This window comes from Amaranthus tricolor, chromosome 3 (genome assembly GCF_026212465.1).
Source record: "Amaranthus tricolor cultivar Red isolate AtriRed21 chromosome 3, ASM2621246v1, whole genome shotgun sequence".
Classification (NCBI taxonomy): Eukaryota; Viridiplantae; Streptophyta; class Magnoliopsida; order Caryophyllales; family Amaranthaceae; genus Amaranthus; species Amaranthus tricolor.
In genome coordinates, this window is record NC_080049.1 from 33,572,130 (window position 1) to 33,592,933 (window position 20,804).

A 20,804-nucleotide genomic window follows, 5' to 3' on the forward strand; every position below is an offset into this window, starting at 1 on the left:
CTTCGTATTGATAATTTTATTTTTATAACAAATACCATAATTTTAGTGATTAAGTTTATATTCTACATAAATTAATATTATCAAATAATATTAATATAATCATATCAGTAAATATTTTATTATATCTTTGTTTTTACGGAAATCTATTATTATTCCATAAAAAATAAAATTGGCGTAGGCATTCAAATGGCATTTGAGTTCCTAATATAGTGCGCCTTTCTTGGGCTGCATATTAATCCAAGACTCATAAAAGTCATAAGTCATAACCACACACCCATCTCCATCGTGTAAGTTGAAGATAAAGAACTTTTTTGTACTGTAGAAAGGTGGGCTAATTTATTGAGTTGAGGATAAAGAGCTAGTGTTTGAAGTTGTAAAAGAATGTGATATAATAAGACAATTGTAAATTTGTGTGATTTTTTTTTGGTGTATATTAAAAAACCCAATAAAATTATAAAAATTCTCTTTATAATATTAATAATTATTCTTGTCTGATTTTCCTTTAATTATGTCATTTTTTCATTCATAAATTAGTTCATTTCAATCCGTTACTATTCAAAAAAGGTGATATTAAGTTTTAATGTAAAATTTTAGTTTTTTATATGATCAAAGTTTCAGAATGATATTGTATATTTCATTTTAAAATATAATCATATTGGATCTTGTTTGATTCGTCTCAATATAAGGATTATTAATATTAACTTTTTATAATTTTTGATTACGAGCAATTAAAGATAATAAGTGTTAAAATGTTATATCGACAAGTGTAAAAAATACTAAACGAGACGAATGAGTTGAATATGAGATACTAATTAAATTAAAATTCGTTAAATCTCCAAATTGATTACAACTAGTAACTCAAATCAAAACTTTTAAACCCTATTATTTAGATGTCATTATAAATCAATCAGAATCTAACTCAAACTCAGACGGAGACTCGAACTTATGACTATCTAGTCTATATGCACAAATTCTTAATCAATTATTCTGATTTGCAGATCACTACAAAAAAACAAAAAAATAATAAAAAATAAACCAAATCAAAAATTTAAATAAAAATCACAAAAGCCTCATCCTATTAAATCTTACTGCGTAAGAATAATTTATTAACTTAATAAATCAAAATCAAACCACAGTTATATACTAGAATCCCATCTCCTATATGATCCAAATTCAAACAAGTCGCTTATAGTCGGTGAAGTGGCGCCAACCTTTAAATGAAACTCCGGCGATTCCCATTACACTCTCACTTTCCATCTTTCTCATATCAATCAAACCAAAATATACACCGCATCATTGCACCGGGAAGAAGCGTTGAAATCCCCTCCCTCCACTTTCATATTCAAAATTTATTATTTTATGTGCTCTCTTTAAACCCTAAACCCTTTATTTCCAATTCGCTTCAACAATGGAGTCCATTTCAATCGCCGATTGCAATCTGGAAACCCTAGACTCTCTCACCTCTGATTCAATTGAAGAAATTCTGGAAAGCTGGAATGCTTTTTGTTCATATACCGAAATACTTCTCAACAACGATGTTCCACTTTCCATTGGAGATGAGTTCGTTTCTCATGTGCATTCTCTATGTAATTATGGCCTTCGCTCTCTTATCCAAGACCACTTTCTTCAATCACTCGAGGTGCTACTACGTTCTTTACTTTATTTTACGCTTAATTGAGTAGTGAATAGGAATATACTTCTCATTTTAGGTAGATGTCTACAGGACTACAAGGAAGGCGCTGATTTGGTTCTTTTCAATGATACTTAGTTGTGCTCATAGTTCATTGATACCTAATTTACTTATCACCGTTTGAATTGTGAATCAAACAGGCGGATTTTTGGCTATTTTTAATGGATTATAGGGAGCGATTTGGACGTTTTGTTAGTTGTTGATAGCTTTTCTTAGAATAATCTGCCATTGCCTCCTGTTTTTGCTTAATATGCACGTCCATAGCCAACACACCATTTAAATAAGGACGGAGGGAGTAAAATGTTAATAAACTATAAGCTTTAAATTCATTGGATCATTGCATTCTATAATTGATGTGTTTGGAAGGACTTCATTTTGTCATCATTCATTTAGAACAATTCTATCATACAGTTCATAACAAACTACTATATTGAAAATTTAACGCTAGAATTTGACTTTCTTTTTTTTAAGAAAGATTTATTAAAGACTATTTTAAAGAAACCTTCTAGGTGCACCTTTGATGTTAGAGCACTTAAAAATGTGATCACTGTTGATGCTCTGCACTTCAATTCCCTAGGTCTTCATTATCATACATTGCACCATGTTTAGTTCGATTAAAAAAGCTTAATCACATAGTAAAGCACTGCTTCTAATAATTTAAGCCATTACACCCTTCCCAAGGTTGAACATTGATAAGATTTTGTCTTCAAATATATCGGTTAAGATTGCAATAAGATATTTTATGAAACTGCATTTTTATTGTATAGCCGCTGTTTTAACACAAAATTATAAACAATTAGAGCATAAATTAATGATCATAGACTCACAGTTTGGAAAAAATGTGTTTTAAAAAATTATGTTGTGTGGATATTTTGTGTCAGTTTTTGCTAGTATTGTTTACAAGTATTAACTGTACTAGTAATGTTTCATGGCAGGTAGCTTTTGAGACAAGGGGTGCTTCAAAATTCTGGCAGCATTTTGATGCTTATATTGATGGTTCATTGTTGATGGTGTGTATGTCTCAGCTTTCTTATACGTGTTGTGTGCACAAAGAATAGGAAATGTAGAAAAAATAAATCCATGAGAATTGAATATAACTTCTTTAGGGTGGACTTTCAACTTTGTAATATGCTATTTATTTCATTGAGAAGATTTTGCTCTTGTTTGTCATTTCAACCAAATTTTATTGCTGGTAATTGGAGCCTCTAAATTACTCTTTGTGAATTTTACTACTTATTATTATTTAACTTGTACATTCATTACTAGATTTGGTGTATTCTTGATATTTTTTGACAATTTTTCTTGTTAATATGTGATAATTCTTATTTTCGTAAGCAAATATTGTACCCTGACATCCTTAGTAGCTTTCTTTTCTGTATTGCTGAGATTTTATTACTTTTGTTATAGACCCAGTTTACTCCAGTTGAATGTATGTATTGACCTTCTTAAAATCCGCTTGCATCCAAACGCTTACCACTAGATGGGCAAGAATTGCTATCCCAACTCAGGCTCGACCTGCTCATGGGAGCACCATGAGCCCCTTTTTTAAAGGGCTCACAATTTTGTTTACGATTAAAGTTATAGTTATGTTTAGGGCTCTTAAAATTAGGCATTTCCATTCTTGTTGATGCTTCTTCATTTTAGTTTTTCTTTTCCCAAAGACCCCAACCCCAAGTTTCTATTTCCCTATGATGAACCTCTCAAATTCTTTCACACCATCTAGATACTTTTTCTTCTCTGCAGTCAATTTCTAGTGTTCTACACTTAATTATGCTCTCTTTTCTTTCCTCTCTCCCCTTAAGTTTTGATTTATTTTTGGTGCTTTAGTTCAAAAATAAAATTTTGGATTTAGCAATGGCTTTTTCTTGGCGAGGACGATGGAGCTACCTTTTGAAATGTTCAAAGAGGAGTTTGATTAGAAGGTGTTAATGGATGTGGTTGCTATCAAGGTTGTATTAGACTTGTATGCAAACTCCAACATTGTTTTCCAAGTTAACTTTGCTATTTAATTATTAATTCTATTATCTTAAAGATGTATAATTTATGTATTTGCTAGTATGGTTGTTATATGATTTATTATCTTCCATTATGTTTTTAATTGACGCGAAACTAATTAATTGATTGAAAATAATGTAGATTGCATGGAATTGAGTGCATGAATTCATGTTCTTATATAAATTTGAAATTGTAGGCTTTTTTAATATTATTAAGACTGATCATAATTGTGATTCATTTGATTAATGGCTTCAAAAATTGAAGTTCTAATTCAGTTGAAGCTATTTTGTTTACTTTTGATCATAAAGATTTCCTTGATTTGGTTTGATGGAAAACACAATCTAAATTTAGTTTTTTTTGTGGTTGGTCGAATGGACAACTATGACCACATGAATGATTTACATAAAAACTATCTAGTTATGTCCAAAATTCAACAAAAAGTAATAATATTGATTGTAAAACTAAAAATAATGAAATACATTTGTCTATGGGCCCATTTTTAGTTTTTTCTCAAGGCCCATAAAATGTCCGAGACACCATTTTGGAACTGCTTGTAGAATGCTGGATAGTTTTCTGCAAAGTTAGGAACTAGTATGGGAACTGTCACCCCTTTATATAGCCTATAGTTATGATCTGTGTAGAAGTACAAAAAACCTCCTCATGTTATATTGATATGCAAATGGATATGTTAGCTTTCGCTTTTGCCTTAACAAGTGCCTCCAAAATCACAATTGCATTTCACATATAGTCTATCAATTAAATATGTCTTGGAATTTAGAAAGTAGAACTGAAACCGGTTGAAAGGTAAACCTTGTTCCAAGTTTTTTGAAAACAGAAACACAATTGTAGGGGCTGGCAGCTGGCTATGGTTCTGGGCCTGCCCTTTTCATCCTTCTTTTAACACTAATTACTTTGGAATTGGGGCTCATACTTTCTCTAGCTTCTAGATCCTTCGATTTAATTTTGTGCTGTTTAGGAGATTGGTAAAGAGTTGAAGAAGACTACTTTACAGATGATTATTTTTCTATTTCATCTGGTAAATAATATACTTAAATTGCAGATTTTTGTGTGCATGACAGTCTGTATTTGGTTCTGTCCCTTGCTACTCTATCTATTGAAAATAAATATGTTCGCTGAAATTCTTTGATTTAAATTTTATTATGATGTCAATCAACTTTTTTTTTTCTGGGGGCCAGAATGAAGAGGATGGATTAGAGGAAATACTGTACAAAGCATTAGAAGAAATATCACAGTTGAAGCAATGCCAAGAGAGGTCTCTATTAATGATTGTCCACTGCTTGCTATCTCACCAGAATACTGTGTCGAAGAACAGTGATAATTCTAACCCTGAAAGAGTCTATCTTTTTTCTAAATACCAACTAATGGTCTCTTCAGTACTTATGGCTTCACTTCCACGCCAATTTCCTGGTAATTCTTGCCTTTCTGTCAATTCATGTTAACAATAGTTTGTCTTTGATTAGTGGGTGAGATGGCTAATTATTGGATCTATCGCATATATAACTTTTTTATGTTTTAGTTTTTGGTAATACATACACCCTACGTCAAATGATGTTTACCCTTACATCCTTACTGTAGGCGATAATACGAGAGTGGGGAGAGGATAAGAGTTATTAAAGGTAGAGGAAAGTAGAATAAACAAATTTCTAAAAGAATAAAGTGAAACGTTAAGCATCGAAAGTATAGTGTAAAAATGCGGTAACGAGAGTGGTGTGGTTATCATAACGCCTAAATATCGTCGAAACCATAAAATATCTCTTGATACTGGCCATAATGTGGTTTTTTACACCTTTACGACGCTGGAAATATCGGTTTGTTGTTTTTGAAAACCTTTACAAAGCGGATGACACGATGCAATGTGGCTTGGATTTACACTATGATTGAAAGCGGATTCAAACACGAGGTGTGAACATCTGTAGAAAACGGAGGGAATATAAAAGAAAAAAAAGATTTGGTAATACCTTAGACTACAAACTATTGTGGAAGAGTTTACTCAAGTTACATTGCTCTTGTGTAGCTCCAATCTTCCAAACTTGCAATTGCAATGCATTCGACAAGCAGATAATGTATTGATTATGTAATTGAAAACTCTTTTGACTTTGAAGCTGCGAATGCCTTAATTTTTTGATTAATATTTTGATTTTAGATCTTTTGATGTCTTCATTTGCATCCTCACAATTGTTATCACTTATAACTCCTGTTCGGAGTTCTTGTGTCTGGGGATTAAGTGTGAAACGAAGAACCAAACTGCGGTAACCGCCCTCAAATTATATTTCTAGCATATGGTGCTGTGGTGTATAGTGTTTTGTTAATGATGATCACTCATGAAGTTCATCGATTACATAAGGTGTTTATTGAGAAAACCAAAAATACTATCACAGTCTATTCCTTGATTGTGTATCCAGGCCCAATTATGTTGGTGCTAGTGATGTTTATGAGTCAATACAATTGTGAGCAGCTAGAAAGTGAGCTCGGGTAGAGCGCTCAAAACTCGTTTGATAAGTAAACCCATGAACTTAATTAAAATTTGAGGCTCATTAATAAACAAACCTCACTCGAATAACTTGGTGTTTATCTTGTTTTTGCTTATGAACAACTCGTTTGTTATTGTTTATGAGCTTGTTCAAGATTTTTAAAAACTCCGTCAAAGATATGCGTTTTTTCTTTAAAATTAATCATCTTTGAAAAGAAAATTTAATGCTTTTCTTGCTATCCGAATAAAAGAGTTGTAGATGATCGTGTTGATAGAAGAATCAAACAAATATTAAAAATAGAATCTACTTAGGATTTAAGAATTTTGAAAAACTGTCCAATATAGAGCTTATTAGTCATGAAAGCTCATGTAAGCATTTTAAAAGATCGGTATAGCTTGGTTTGAGCCTGAACAGAAGTAGTTCGTATCAAGCTTTACTTTAACAGAGCAATACTCTGTTCATTGGCATCCCAAGTTGTTGCATTATGTTTGCGGCTACAGAGCAATACTTGAATTTTCCAGTTTCTGATTTCCTTCGCGCAGAACTTTGTCATTTGTCGTCATTGGTTTATTGCTGATCTGGTGTCTTCTGTTTGTACTTCTCAGCAATCTTGCACCAGTATTTTAAGAGCAGGCTGGAAGAGCTAAATACCATCATGGATGGTGGCTGTGAGGAAGAACTTCAAGATAAAGAGAGTATGGATTTGGGTGGGGCATACAAATCGACCACCGAAATAAGTGAGATGGATATTGATGAACACTACAATAGGAAGAAACTGTCAGAAAACAGTTTATTAGTTACGAAGATTGGAAAAGTTGTTCGAGACCTAAGAAGCTTAGGATTCACATCAATGACGGAGGATGCATATGCCTCTGCTATCTTTTCTCTATTAAAAGTAAGAATTTGTCTATGCAAGTTTTAGAAGTAATTTTCTTGTATTATCTATCATATCACTTTCAAAGGGGCTGGCTGGCATTGTTCAAAGAAAAAGATTTTGACTTTGAAGTTTGATCACTACTAGGGAAAGTCGACTACAAGAAAATATGACTCTGGATTTGATAAGGGAAAAGGATTCTCATATGATCAAATTATTGGAGATGATAACTAGTCTCAAATAGCTTAAAATGTTAACGCGCTTTGCAATAGTTATCAGTCACATACAAAAATCATTTGTAACTGGTATTGTTTCTAACTTCAGAAAAGTATGTGTCTTTGAAAAATCTACTTTTTGTAAGCAAAAGGCTATACTTAGGATAATTATTATGACTAGCTCATTGTCTTGCCTAACTGTCGTCAATAAATTTCTTTGATTTGGTGGAATGAATTACTGTTCACCCTTAAGTTTGAGTCTACGTGATGGATTCTGTGTGTTGGAATTGTTGGTTACTATCACATGTATGTCTTGATTAAGTTTGTAGAGAGTGCCATAGATACAAATGACAATAAAGAACATAGTAAATAGAGGCACCAAATGAATTGCTTGCAATGTAAAGAAGGTTCCCCATTGCTTGATGTTTAGTCATATATTGAAAAACACCCATATGTAATTACTTAATATTACTGAAAACAGCTTTGCCCAACTCATAAAGACATATGAATATCATAGTTCAGAAACTAGATGAACAGCTCCATTAGGATTGTTATTTTGAAACATTTACTTTGATGCGTAAAAGCTTAATCAAAAACTGTTGACGTGCTGGCTTTGCCTTTTTTATCGATCTAATTATGTAGACTGAAGTTTTGACTTTAGTTCCTTTCTGAGGTAGTCAACTTCTTATGTTATCCAATCTTCTAAAAGCTTTTTCTTTTTGCATAATTTATATGATCAGTGTATTTTTATGATCCTTTTCAGACATATTCCTTGGTCTATAATTTTAGGTTAAGTCTGCTGCCTTGAATTTTAGAAGTCGTTTCACAATATGTCTTTTTTAGTTCTATATGTAATTTTGCGTTGCTAACTCCAACTCTGGGTTTGCTATGTTTTCATGGGATGTTAATTATTGTTTAATTGGCAGGATAAAGTTCAATATTTGGCCGGCGATGATTACAGAAGTTCTGTTTTGGATTCCATCAAAGTGTGGATCCAGGTAATTTGTTATTTTATATTCTTGTTTTTACTGTCTAGATTCATAACTAGTAAAATACCAAAAGGTGAGAGCCAGATATGCTGCAGTAAATCATGTGTAATGTACAAAACATTTTGCCTGATATATGGTCATGTAGTGTTTATTTGTTGTATTGAAGCTGACTCAACTTGATTGGAGGCTGTAAAATCATGTGTTTTCTTTAAATGACATTAATATATGTGCAAAACAAGATATTCTTTTTTGTTGATATACATTATTTTCCCCAATCTTGGGGAGGATGACAGAGGATTGTACTGTTTTTAAGACGCACAATTTGATGAGAAAACAACTCTTTAGTCAATATATCTGGTTGCTGATTAGCAAGAATCTAGTGAACAATAAGTCACCATTAGCAGCTCAATCTTGAACAAACTGATAGCCGACTTTGATGCGCATACTGTGGTCATGACGTACAGGTTTTTGGTTGTAAGCTATACTTGGCTCTTCTGGTTTGACGATAATTAGCAGGATGCCTGATATGCCAAGCTCAGCAAGCACACATGTATCCAAAGAGTTCAGTGTAACTGTGTAAGCAGTGGCACGATGTTCAGTCTATGTGGATGACTTGCAGAAGATAGGCTGTTCCATAGAATATGTACAGATTATATCCAAGCCTAAAAGGATAGCATAGCTAGTTGTAGAAGTTGTAAAACTAAGTAACTAACATTGTGTAAGTCACCCATTCAATCACCATCTGATTTGCTACAGTGAGAACCAACCCATGGTTGATTGGTTGGAATGGAAATTACCAGTAATGGTGCGATTTAGTTACTGGCATATGATTAGTACATATAGCATGGATGAATTGGGAAGCTAAATCAAAATTAAAGGTTCTGATGAGCACTTAGCATGACTATGGGATATGGTAGAAGACCCCTTTTTGAGATATTGTGGTCCAAGAAAGAAGAGGGGTGCAATCAGGTTTCCTGGTTTGACAACTGAATATATGAAGTATATTCTGACATGTTTTATTTTAAGAGAGAAAGAGAGTTAGAGGCTTACGCCATCTGAATACAAAAAATGAAATAAAGCAGCCCAAGATCCTGCATTGTTTTGGAAGAAGCTTAGTTGAAAGATCTTTCTAATTCTAATCAATTTATATGATTAGCCTTTTGTGGAAGTTTTATATGAACTCCTGTTGATTAAAATGATGTTCTCTTGATGGAACTCATCCTCACATTTACTACAAGTATGTCGTTAAACTCATGGTGAAGCTTTAGCTTGTATGGATTCTGTGTGAGTAAGTTGTGAACTCACTCTGGACATGTGTTGAACATGAAAAGGACAAACTTAGTTCACAAGACACAATCATTCCATCTATGGATGGTATAATTAACTTTAATTTCTTATGAATCTATGTTTGCCAATATTTCACTTGTAATAGTATCCTTAATTATTCCTCAAATTTTATTGATACACGGAGTTTCCATATGTCCATTCTCCATTGGGCAAAAGATTTATAGCTCTTTGGTTTAGATTATATTGGAGCATAATAAAATGACTCATTAAATTATGTACACTACTCTTTATTGGAAGTTACAAATTTCATCTTGTATCAAGGGTAATTGGAAACAACTTCTTTGTTATCACAAGGGTAAGGTTGCAGACATCCGACTTAGTGTAACATAATTCACTAGCTAATTTGCTTTTTGAATTCACGATTCGTTCAAAATTTGCCCAAGAATAGCCCAAATCGACCATAATTCGCTTTTTCGATTTGCGATTCACGAGGAGATTAGCAAATCATGTGACAGTGATCCGACCCTTATATCCTGCCTAGGTGGGAGCCACTTAATGTCATTGAGGTAATAGAATGTTGTTAAAATGGAGTTGGCATGGGAGCTTTCATGATATTTCATAATGACTTGATATTTTAAATAGGTAATAAGGTTGATACAAGTCAAAATCTATTTTATATTAATGTTTTGCGGCTCATGTAGATGTATTATATCGGTAACAATGGAAATTTGTGGTTGCAGGCGGTACCATTTCAATTCTTGCATGCACTTCTTACATATCTTGGTGATTCAGTGTGCCCTGATTGCCCTTCTTCAGGTCTTAATTCACCTTTGGCCTCACGTCCCTCTTCATTCTATCCTGGTGTGGACTCTCCATCTGAAGATCTCATCAGATGGAAATTGCGTCTTGAGTATTTTGCTTATGAGACTTTGCAAGATTTAAGGATAGCCAAACTATTTGATATAATAGTTGATTTCCCTGAAAGGTCTGATTCTGTTTATTTTTTTTGTAATTGTTGAACATTTGTTTGATATATGTAATGAGTTTCACATATAACAAACAGTGTTGAACATTTGTCAAATAATTGAATCACACTTATGACTTTTTGGTATTATAGCTCACCAGCAATAGAAGACTTAAAACAGTGTCTTGATTATACCGGGCAACATTCAAAATTAGTAAATTCTTTCATCTCCGCGCTAAAGTATCGGTTGCTTACTGCTGGTGCGTCTACTATTGATATATTGCACCAATATGTTTCAACTATTAAGGCGCTCAGAACAATAGATCCAGCTGGCATATTTCTTGAAGCTGTTGGTGAGCCTATTCGAGAATATTTAAAAGGAAGAAAAGACACCATAAAATGTATTGTAACAATGCTGACTGATGGGAGTGGTGGAAATGCAAGTTCTGGCTCTGCTGGGGACAGTCTCCTTGAAGAATTAAATAGAGATGACGAAAATCAAGAACATATTGATCTTGACGACAATTTTAATGTTGACGACAAGCAAGCGTGGCTTAGTGCTCAGCGGTATGTATGCCCTCAAATTATATGATTTTCCTGCCAAAAGCTTCACAATATTGTGGCTGCTTTTTGCACTAGTGTTATGCCATTTAGATAGAACATAAAATAATTCAATATCGTGATATATGTCATTAATTTGTACAATAGAGTAATCTCTGAGACTGTCCTATTTTGCTAGCTTGAATACTGACTGGATTTTCTTGTATAGTATTTCTTTCTTTCTAATATTAGACTATTCTAAACATGAAAAGATAACTTGAAGAAAAGCGTTGCAGTGTATGGAAGAGGAAAATGAAATAATGGGGTGGGGGGGTGTAGAACGTTTTAGGTCTTGGTTAAGGAATATCACAAACCGTCAAATACCCGTAAATGTATAGGAATTCCTGATCTTATAAAAGGATTGAGGTTCACAGTTAATGTTGTGAATAGAGAAACATTGTGCCACTTTAAACTTGTGAAGTTAGGCAGTAAGGTATAGTTGTCTTGTTAAATTGTTTATAGTTCATTTGTCTTTGTGGCAATTCTGTGCACCGGACTGCCTTTATTTTTGTCTTTTAGATCTTCTTCCCTCTCTAGAATGTCCTTAGCCTTTAAGTCCAGTGGTAGACACACATTTATGATTATTTTAATTGTGCACCCATTTAAGTTGTTACAGAAGTTTCCTTTGAAAAATTGTGATTGCAAAAGTTAATATATTTACTTGGTTACATAGTGGTTAGTGTATGCCTTTGGATCTTGATGGTCATAAGTTCAAGTGGGGAGCCTAATCCCATATATAATCTTTCTAGCTCCTCAATTATCAAACTATTCAGTGTTCATGACACCCAGCCTCCCACATAGGAAGTTTTCAGTGTCTATCTCCAAAGAAGTGTCAGCTGCAATAGAAACTTCAGTGAAAGCAAAATTGATTTCCTCCTACTTTTGTAATAACTTATCAGTTTTCTTATGTTTAAGAAAGTAGTTAGGTGTTAGGACTAGTAATCGAAAACGGAAAAAAGTAAACTCCTGAAGCTGATGGAGGCATCTCAAAGACTCTTATGCTATTAGTTCTGAAGATGACTTACGGAATCGATCTTGTGAAAATAGCATAACCTTTGAATAATCCCGTCATTTTTATGTTGCTTGTTCCTTTCTCTGGTTTGGTGAAGTTTTCAATTTTGAGTTCCCAATATGAAGTAGATAAGAGGGTAACCATAACTATTCATTGAGCTTAAGCTATGAAACTGATTGAACATCAGCTATCTTTATACTGCAAGTTGCAATCAAGTCGCTAAGTTGAAGTGAATAGCTAATGTGCATTTAGTACAATTAATTACTTAAGGAAAATACTCAAAAAGACTTCATAAGCCCCTTAAACTGACCATACACGCAATGCTTTTTGAAAAGGTGGGTTGAGAGTAGCTATGTTACAATGTTTCATTCAATGCTGAGAGAAATGACTTCACCAATTGCGCTTCAATGTCCTCAAGTACAATTCAGATTAATCCAAAATTATTTTTTGGGAGATAGATTTATATTTTAATATTCAAGGAAACGTGCTTGTGTGACTTGGCTATCTCAATTTGAGTTCATTATGTAAAATTCAGATTAGGGAACAAGGTACTAACTACTAACTAGACCAATAAAGAGAGACTTCCGAGTTGATTCTCAGCCAATTTTGATGATGTCAAAGCAATGAAGCATATGCTAACATCATGTGTATGACTGGACATGTATAGATGGCCAAAGTTTATAAACCTCATGAGAAAAGCTGCAAAATAACTGGTCAACTTGTTTTATTGAAAACATTATTAATAATATGTTTTCTTGTCCTAAAGTTTAACAGATACTTGACCTAAAATATCATTTTAGTTGCTAAGAGAAGCAAGTCTTGGTCCTTTTTTTTTTCTGCCATTTGTTGACAGAATTAATCTGTGTATCAGTTGGGAACCAGATCCTGTGGAGGCTGACCCTCTAAAGGGGAGTAGGAGCAGAAGAAAGGTTGATGTACTTGGAATGGTTGTTGGCATAATTGGTTCGAAGGATCAGCTAGTTAATGAATATCGTGTTATGCTGGCCGAAAAGCTTCTGAACAAATCTGACTATGATATTGACACAGAGATAAGGACACTGGAACTTCTGAAGGTAATGATGAAGCTATGCAAGATATTCATTAGGAATATTGAGCTTAAATGTCCTATAAGATGTTTCAGTTTCTCACTTTTGACATTGTTGATGTCTTGTCATTTTGTACATTTTTGTCAGATACATTTCGGGGAGAGTAGCATGCATAAATGTGAGATTATGCTAAATGATCTAATTGATTCCAAGAGAACTAATACCAATATAAAAGCAACTTTACCAAAAGCATCTCAAGCAGGTACACTGACACTCTGTATATTCCAATGGTGGAAATGTTCAGATTTGAGTTTTTATCTGTTGAGAATTGTGTAGGAGATGAAGGGGGCAAAGGTGAATTTTCTATGGATGCGCTCAATGCTACTATAATATCATCAAATTTCTGGCCTCCTATACAGGTATGCTTTTTTGCTAAATGGTTCTTGGCCCATGTGAAAGCAAAGAGATGAGTTTAGAAAGATCATAATAGACATATTTACTTTCTCGACAAAAATACTGTTTGATGAATTAAGGTATATAGAGCCTTAAATTGTCCTCAAATTCTAGAAGGGGAGCCTTGGCACTGGCTGAAAGGTCACGGGTTCGAGTCTTGGAAGCAACCTTTTGTTGAAATGCAGGGTAAAGTTTGCCTCATTTCACCCCTGTGGTGGAGTGGGACTCTTCCCAGAACCTTCACTCTGCAGGGACATTTTGTACACCGGGCTGCCATTTTTTTATTGTGGTCAAATTCTGATGGACTTGACTTATATGGAAGGCTTTGTTGCTTGTGATTGACTTGTCACGGCGACAGAACCATTAAAGGTGGAACGCAAACGTTGAAAACTGTGCCACAAAAATAGATTACATTCTTAAACCAGAATACAAATTATAAATATGAAAATCTTATAGTAGTGAAGATATTAGAAATATTCAATTATCAAAATAGGAGTACCCTACTTTGGAGGACAAAACCACGCCAGAAAAATGGTTACTATATTTGTGTCTGCAGTCTGCCTATGTGATGGTGGCCGGTGGCTGGTTAGCTGGTTGTAGAATAAGAGTTTGTGAGGAGAGAGCTAGAGGCTTGATGTCTTATATAGAAGAGGGCTTGATGAGTGTTGTAATTGCATTGATCAATGTATTTGCATTTTGTCTGCATACATGATGGTGGCGGGCTAGCTGCAGATTGTGAGGAAAGACCAAATGGCTTGAAAGCAGCCAAAATTATGCTTAAAACGGCATAAAATGTGGTACTTTACACCTTTACGATGCCGGTAATTCCGTTTCGATAAATTTGAGAACCTTTACCATGTTGCTGCTACGATACGATGCGGCCTTGTTTTGCACTATGCTTCAGACAACACAAAAGCAATGCCAAAGTTTTGAGTGTTGACTACATGAACCAAGACAAATTGACATGAGAGATTTTTGCTAACAAAGATCATACTTCATTTGATCCTATCTAGACCTGTGCAATGGGCCAGACACGGGCCTTGTCAGGCTCTACTATGAATGGATCGGGGCGGGCCGGATATTATAAAATCAGGGGTATTATGTATTAATTAGTAGTATCAGGTACATAATGTTGTATCAGTATATGATTTCACTGTCAAATTCTCAATGTCAGGCAAACAAACTTAATTATGTTCCTGTCAAGAATTCTACTAATAAGGCCTGCTTGGATTAATAATGTAATATATTCTTTTAATATTAACACAAAGAGTTGTTTGTTAGGGACAAATTATATTATTCTAACAACAACAGGTACTTCTAGTTTCACTTCAATTTTGTTCTGATTTTCGTATTTAACTTCGTAATGAACAGTGGAAATATACTAATGAAAATAGGACCCGTTAAAAGTCTGTTTTAAACACGCTCTGAATATAGTTAAAGTTGACCTTTCAAAAGTCCGGTCCATTTAAAGCCCGACCAGTTAAAAGATCGTCTAATAAAGGGGGTATAGGGGCCCGATAGGCTCCGGCCCGTTGCACACCTCTAATCCTATGTAATACTAAACAATTTCAATGATCACCCATCTATATTCTCCTCCATTCATTCCTATATATTTACATATGTTTTTGAAATTTCCAATTCTTCATGTCATTCTTCACTTTTGTTATCTAGTCCATTTTTAGTCTACTCTTCTAAGCTCTTCAAATTTCACTTTCCACTTTTATAACTAGTGTTCTTTTTGGTCTTCTTTGAACATGACAAAACTGACGCAAATATTTTCTTTGCATAATGCCAAACTCTTGTTGTAATGAAGCATGGTTAATTATGGCAGGATGAACCTGTAAATTTACCTGGGTCTGTGGATGAGCTTTTATCAGATTATGCAAAAAGGTTTCATGAAATTAAAACACCTCGCAAGCTTTTATGGAAGAAGAACCTCGGAGTGGTTAAGGTTTGTCTGCTTAAACTCACCACCATGGATGATATTTGCATTCTCTTTTTTATGCTTGTATACTTGATTTTCCTTTGTTTCTTCTATTTTTGTGACATTGCCTTGATTCACCTTTGTAGCTGGAATTACAATTTGAAGATAAAGTTATCCAATTTTCTGTTTCTCCCCTTCTTGCATCAATTATTATGCAATTTCAGGATCAAACCCGGTAAGGCCTTTCCAATGCATCCTTAATATATGCTATATAAGTAAGTCTAACATTTATGCTCATATTTTTCTTTAGTTGGTCGTCCAAGGATCTTGCTGCAGCTGTTGGGGTACCTATTGACATACTTAATCGTAGGATAAATTTTTGGATCACCAAGGTAAGAGTTGTTAGAAGATAGTATACAGAATAACTGGGTGAGCTATTTTGCTTTCCCTTTCACACTAGCTATCTAGTTTCAATTTAGTGAATTCCTAAAGGAAGTTATTTGTATTTGCTCGGTTGCTCCAAATTTAAGTCTTTGATACAGGGCAATTTGTTGTGCCATCTCCATCTCAGACAAAAGACAAAAAGTGATGTGTGGTAATACCTGATGTGAATCAACTACGTATATGTCTATTCTATTCCATTCCTTATCCCAATACCATTAAGTGGCTTCTATTTCAGGGTTTTTTTTGGGGGGGGGGGGGGCGATTCAGATTTATGTCACTTTACCTTGTTAGTGATAACAAGGAGGTTGTTTTCGATTGACCCTTGGTAACAAACATCAACCTCCATTTTTGATTAAAATTAAAATATATGGTTTTTTTTTTTTTTTTTTGCGTTTTTACGTTAAAAGAAGATTTTAAAAAATCAAAACAAACACTGCTGAAATCATAAGTTAGATTAATTTGTATTTAGGAAACATAAGTTAGGACATCTCGAGTAACAAGTACGAATGTTTACACCACATGGAGAACACCTCATTTGGAAGCTGTGTTGTTTCTCATTATCATTCCTTCTATCGTCAATTGTTAAGTACATCTTTAACCATTATTGTGTGTGCACGCTCTGCTGTTGTAAAGTAATTCTCCTTTTTGATGCTAGTACTTCTTCTTACATTAGCTTTGGCTTGTGTTTGGTTTTTCCTTTGATTATGCAGCATACTATATCATATTATAACTCTTGAATGACTTAATTGGTTCCTTTTCGTGTCATGTTTTTGACCTTTGGAGTTTGGACTTTTGTGTGCGTATGTGCATGACTTAAGTTGGATGCTGACTAGAAATTGTTCGGTAACAGGAGTTTTTATCTAACAAATAAGAACAATGATAAATGTAATGTGCTATTCTTTTTTTCCCCTCTCTTCCAGGGGGTTCTTACAGAATCAGCTGGGGAAGATGCCACCGATCACATGTTTTCGTTGATAGAAGGTGCTGACTCCAACCGAGCTGGAATCCATGGGGGAAAGAATGATGAACTTCTAATGGGTGATGAAGATGGGGACACTTCAGTGGCCACTGTTGAGGATCAGTTGCACAAAGAGATGGCTGTTTATGAGGTATGTTATGCAATAGAGCTTGTGGCAGACTAGCATAAATTCAAAATGTTTGATTTGGTGAAATCCAATGCAATGTTGGTTGCATTAAATTCTTGTCCTCTTTTGTCCATGTCAAAATCTCTGGCACTGAAATTTGAAGTTTGGGTATTAGCTAGTACTTGAATACAGTTGGTCATATTGCCTCATCCTGTTTGTTGTATCATATATGCAGAACACTGGCATTGATCCGGGCTTCTAATTTTCTATTGTTAATCTTAAAGTATGTTTTGAAAGGGTTATTGGTTTGTTATTTTAAATTGCTTATTGCTTACAAAACCCAATTTCCTTGATACATATCTTATTATCCATACATGTAACATGCTGTAATACAATCAAAATATGTGAGGAATTTATCGCTGAATAGTCTTGAAGCATTCATAGGTGTAGAGGACAAGGTGATCCAGCCGTTGTTGCATAGATGTTTGTCTGTTCTTATCCTTGACATGTTCTGTGGTCATCCATTCCAGTTCGTGCCTTTTTTTTATTGCATCTCATTCATTTTATTGACACCAGCTCATTTTGTTGTCACCAGCATTGCATTTCAATTTCATTACTTTTGTCATTTAGCATTCCCATTTTCTGTTCAAGCAATTCGTCCCCTACTATTTTCTTCCCCTCTTTTTATCCACTTAATTAAAAAGTGAAATGGGGTGAGGAAATCTCTTTACAAATGGAGTACATATTTATTTTTGGCACTTTCCATTTTAGTTCTCGCTCTGCATTTCCATATTAGCAAATTATCCTAACTATTCTCTTTGTATTGTTCACTACCGGTGATCAACTTTTGTATTAACAAAGTAAAAATGGGGTTAGGGGGACATCATAATGGGACAAGTTTATGTACTAAATTTTGGTGGCTATTGTGATGGAAAAAAGTGCTTAAAGGCACAAGGTTAGTGTGCCAGACAGGTCGTTTTTTTGGTTAAAATGATTTATGGTGAAGAGTGGTGTGCAAATTGTTTTCAGAAGCTATATTTTACATGATAAGTGCGAAGTATGTCACACAAACCATATTAGTCCTATGGAAATCCATACGGCCTCTTAATGTTGCTTCTTATTGGATGCACCTGTGGCATATAATATCAATTGTCCTTGTTTATCTAAATGCATCTTATTTGTAATTGCTCTAGAAAAGCTAGGATGTGTTTGATTTTCCAGAGATACTGGCCCGATTACTTTTTCTTAAAACCCTTCTTTTTGTTATGTCGCAGAAATTTATTTTGGGAATGCTCACAAATTTTGGCAGCATGGCATTGGATCGGATTCACAACACTTTGAAGGTAACTTATGGTTAAAAAAGCCTATTTGTTGCAACTTCTAATATTTCTAGGTGGTTGAATAAAGATTTAAGAAGAAAAGGAAGGGGCGGGAAGGGGTGGAGAGAAGAGAAAAAGGTATGTGAGAGAAGGTTGATGAATTTTCTAATGTAAAGATTTGTTTCTTACAAACTATGAAGTCACTCATCCCTCCAATCCCCTCCTTTGTCATTTGCTATCCAAACGTAGGAAAATTAATCCTTTATACTATGTTTGGATAGTAAATTAGGAGAGAAAAGAAAGGAAGGGGAGGGGAAGGGGATGAAGGGAAAAGCATGGGAGGGATAAGGAAGGAGAGTGCACCTTGTTTGTTTAAAAGGGAAGGGGAGGGAAAAGGAAGGAAAATAAGTGTTCTCTCCAAATCTTTCTATTTTAGGAGAGATTGTATTCTTAACAAAGTTTGTTCATATTTTGCTTCCAAACGCCTTCCCTCCAATTCCCTTACTTCCCTTTTCGTTATCCAAACAATGTATCTTCCATCCTTTCAAATCCATCCCCTTCCCGTCCTTTCATTTCTCTCTATCCAAATACAATGTTAATCTCCCTTCCCATTCTTTTCCTCTATTTTCTTCTATCCAAACATGCTTATCATGCCAAGGAAGTAAAGAAAGAAAATGTTGATGCAGATGTTCTGTATAGCCGATCTTCCATATGACAAATCACTCCAACAGCTGCAGAGCTTCTTAGCTGGCCTTGTTTCAGAGGAGAAATTGGAACTAAGGGATGGAATGTATATCTTGAAGAAATGATCGACATCAAAATGGTAAGCTATTTGAAGTTGTTTGTTGGCCTCATATGTAAGATGTGTCGGAGGAAATATCTGTTTTAGACTCTTAATGCCTTTAATCTCACCAAATTGTGTATGCATCTGTAACTTCATTCTTACATATCTTGTGTTCATTTGCAACTTGTCAAGTACTACTGCTTTGTCTCGTCAAATTTAACAAGTATCTATTTATTTGTTTGAATTTACTTGGGATGCAGAATTCTGATGGCCAAAAATGATCCCTTGAATTCAGCTCGACTGCAACTTTTTGTTGGCGATGTATAATTATAAGATAGAGTTGTTCTTGGTCATAAATCCACGAAGTAGAGAAGAAAACCATGTCTTTCCTTTGATTGAGTAGTGTATATCATTAAGAAGTATATCGTGGAGTCATTTCCCCCAGGTTTGCTGAAAACCTCAAAAATAGAGACGAGGAAAGGAGGCCAAACTTGCGGATGTATATTTATTATGTTGTACTCGAGGTTGTCAAGATTAGGATTCTATGTAGGATCGAAATCAACATGTATGATCGGATCGTAGGATCAGACGATCCTACAAATTTGCAGAATTAACATGTATTATGTATATGTTTATTGTTTGATCATTTTCAATTTAAAAAATATTAAGGACTCGTATATTTTCTTAAGAGTTTGCTTTAATTTTAAAATACATATATATCTTACTTTTTTAATGCCTTTTTTTTCTCTTTTTAGTGAAATGACAAATTATATATGATATACACCATACATATACATAGAGCACATACACACAAGGATATAATAAACCATAGTAAGCAAAAAAAAAAAAAAGAATAAAGATACTAGCAAAGAAAATTTAAATTAGTAGTTTTAACCGATTCTAGTTGATTCTAATAATTTTGCCAAAGATCCTAGCCGATCCCACCAACAATCCTGACTGATGCTACCGATTTTATGCATGATTCTAATTGATTCCGATCCTATGCACGATCCTAGTTATTGGTACCGATTTGGGTCCTAGTATCGTACGATTTTACGATTCAGATCACGATTTTGATAACCAAGATTGTACCGTACCTGTAATTCAGCAGCATATGTTAGTGAGTCGTGGCACGCTTTGGTAGACCGTATGGAACTTTCAATAAGCTGGTTATAAAGCTCATTGTATATGAAAGTTTTGTTATTGTGCGCTGTATCCACTATAAGTTCTAAAGTGTCATTCCTTCTATGATACCTTTTCTATTTCTCTCATGCTTTTGGGGAAGATTAGTAAAAAGGAAAATTAAGTTGGTAAATAAGATAGAAAATAAGTGATTAAGATGAAGGGAGAACGTAAATTTATGGATGAAATTAGTAAAAAAGTGACTAAATTCTTTGACCAACGCATTACTCGCTTGCTACGTACTGACCCGTAGATAAAATACGATCCAATTATATTGCACCTTGACTAAAATGATTTTCATTTTCATTTAAATGTCTAAGGCTTATATGCGTAGAGCTTATGATTCCTTTGACTGATTTTTTCAATTATTATTAGTGATAATGATAAATATTATTCAAAGTATTATTAATTACAAAATCTTATGATTTTATTGTATTGCTATTCTGAGG

At 34.2% G+C, this 20,804-nt stretch overlaps 1 protein-coding gene across 1 annotated transcript; it reads left to right on the forward strand.

Annotated features, from left to right (window-relative positions):
- Window positions 1–1,172: 1,172 nt before the first annotated feature.
- LOC130809114 (anaphase-promoting complex subunit 2) lies at window positions 1,173–19,882 on the forward strand. Its single transcript, XM_057674752.1, has 17 exons — window positions 1,173–1,639; window positions 2,626–2,700; window positions 4,882–5,113; window positions 6,783–7,072; window positions 8,193–8,264; window positions 10,283–10,527; window positions 10,660–11,073; window positions 12,990–13,191; window positions 13,312–13,426; window positions 13,501–13,583; window positions 15,449–15,568; window positions 15,688–15,776; window positions 15,852–15,933; window positions 16,906–17,094; window positions 18,345–18,413; window positions 19,076–19,212; window positions 19,434–19,882. The coding sequence occupies exons 1-16, from the start codon at window positions 1,409–1,411 to the stop codon at window positions 19,196–19,198; spliced, it is 2,631 nt and encodes an 876-aa protein (XP_057530735.1). The 5' UTR covers window positions 1,173–1,408; the 3' UTR covers window positions 19,199–19,212; window positions 19,434–19,882.
- The last annotated feature ends 922 nt before the right edge of the window (window positions 19,883–20,804 follow it).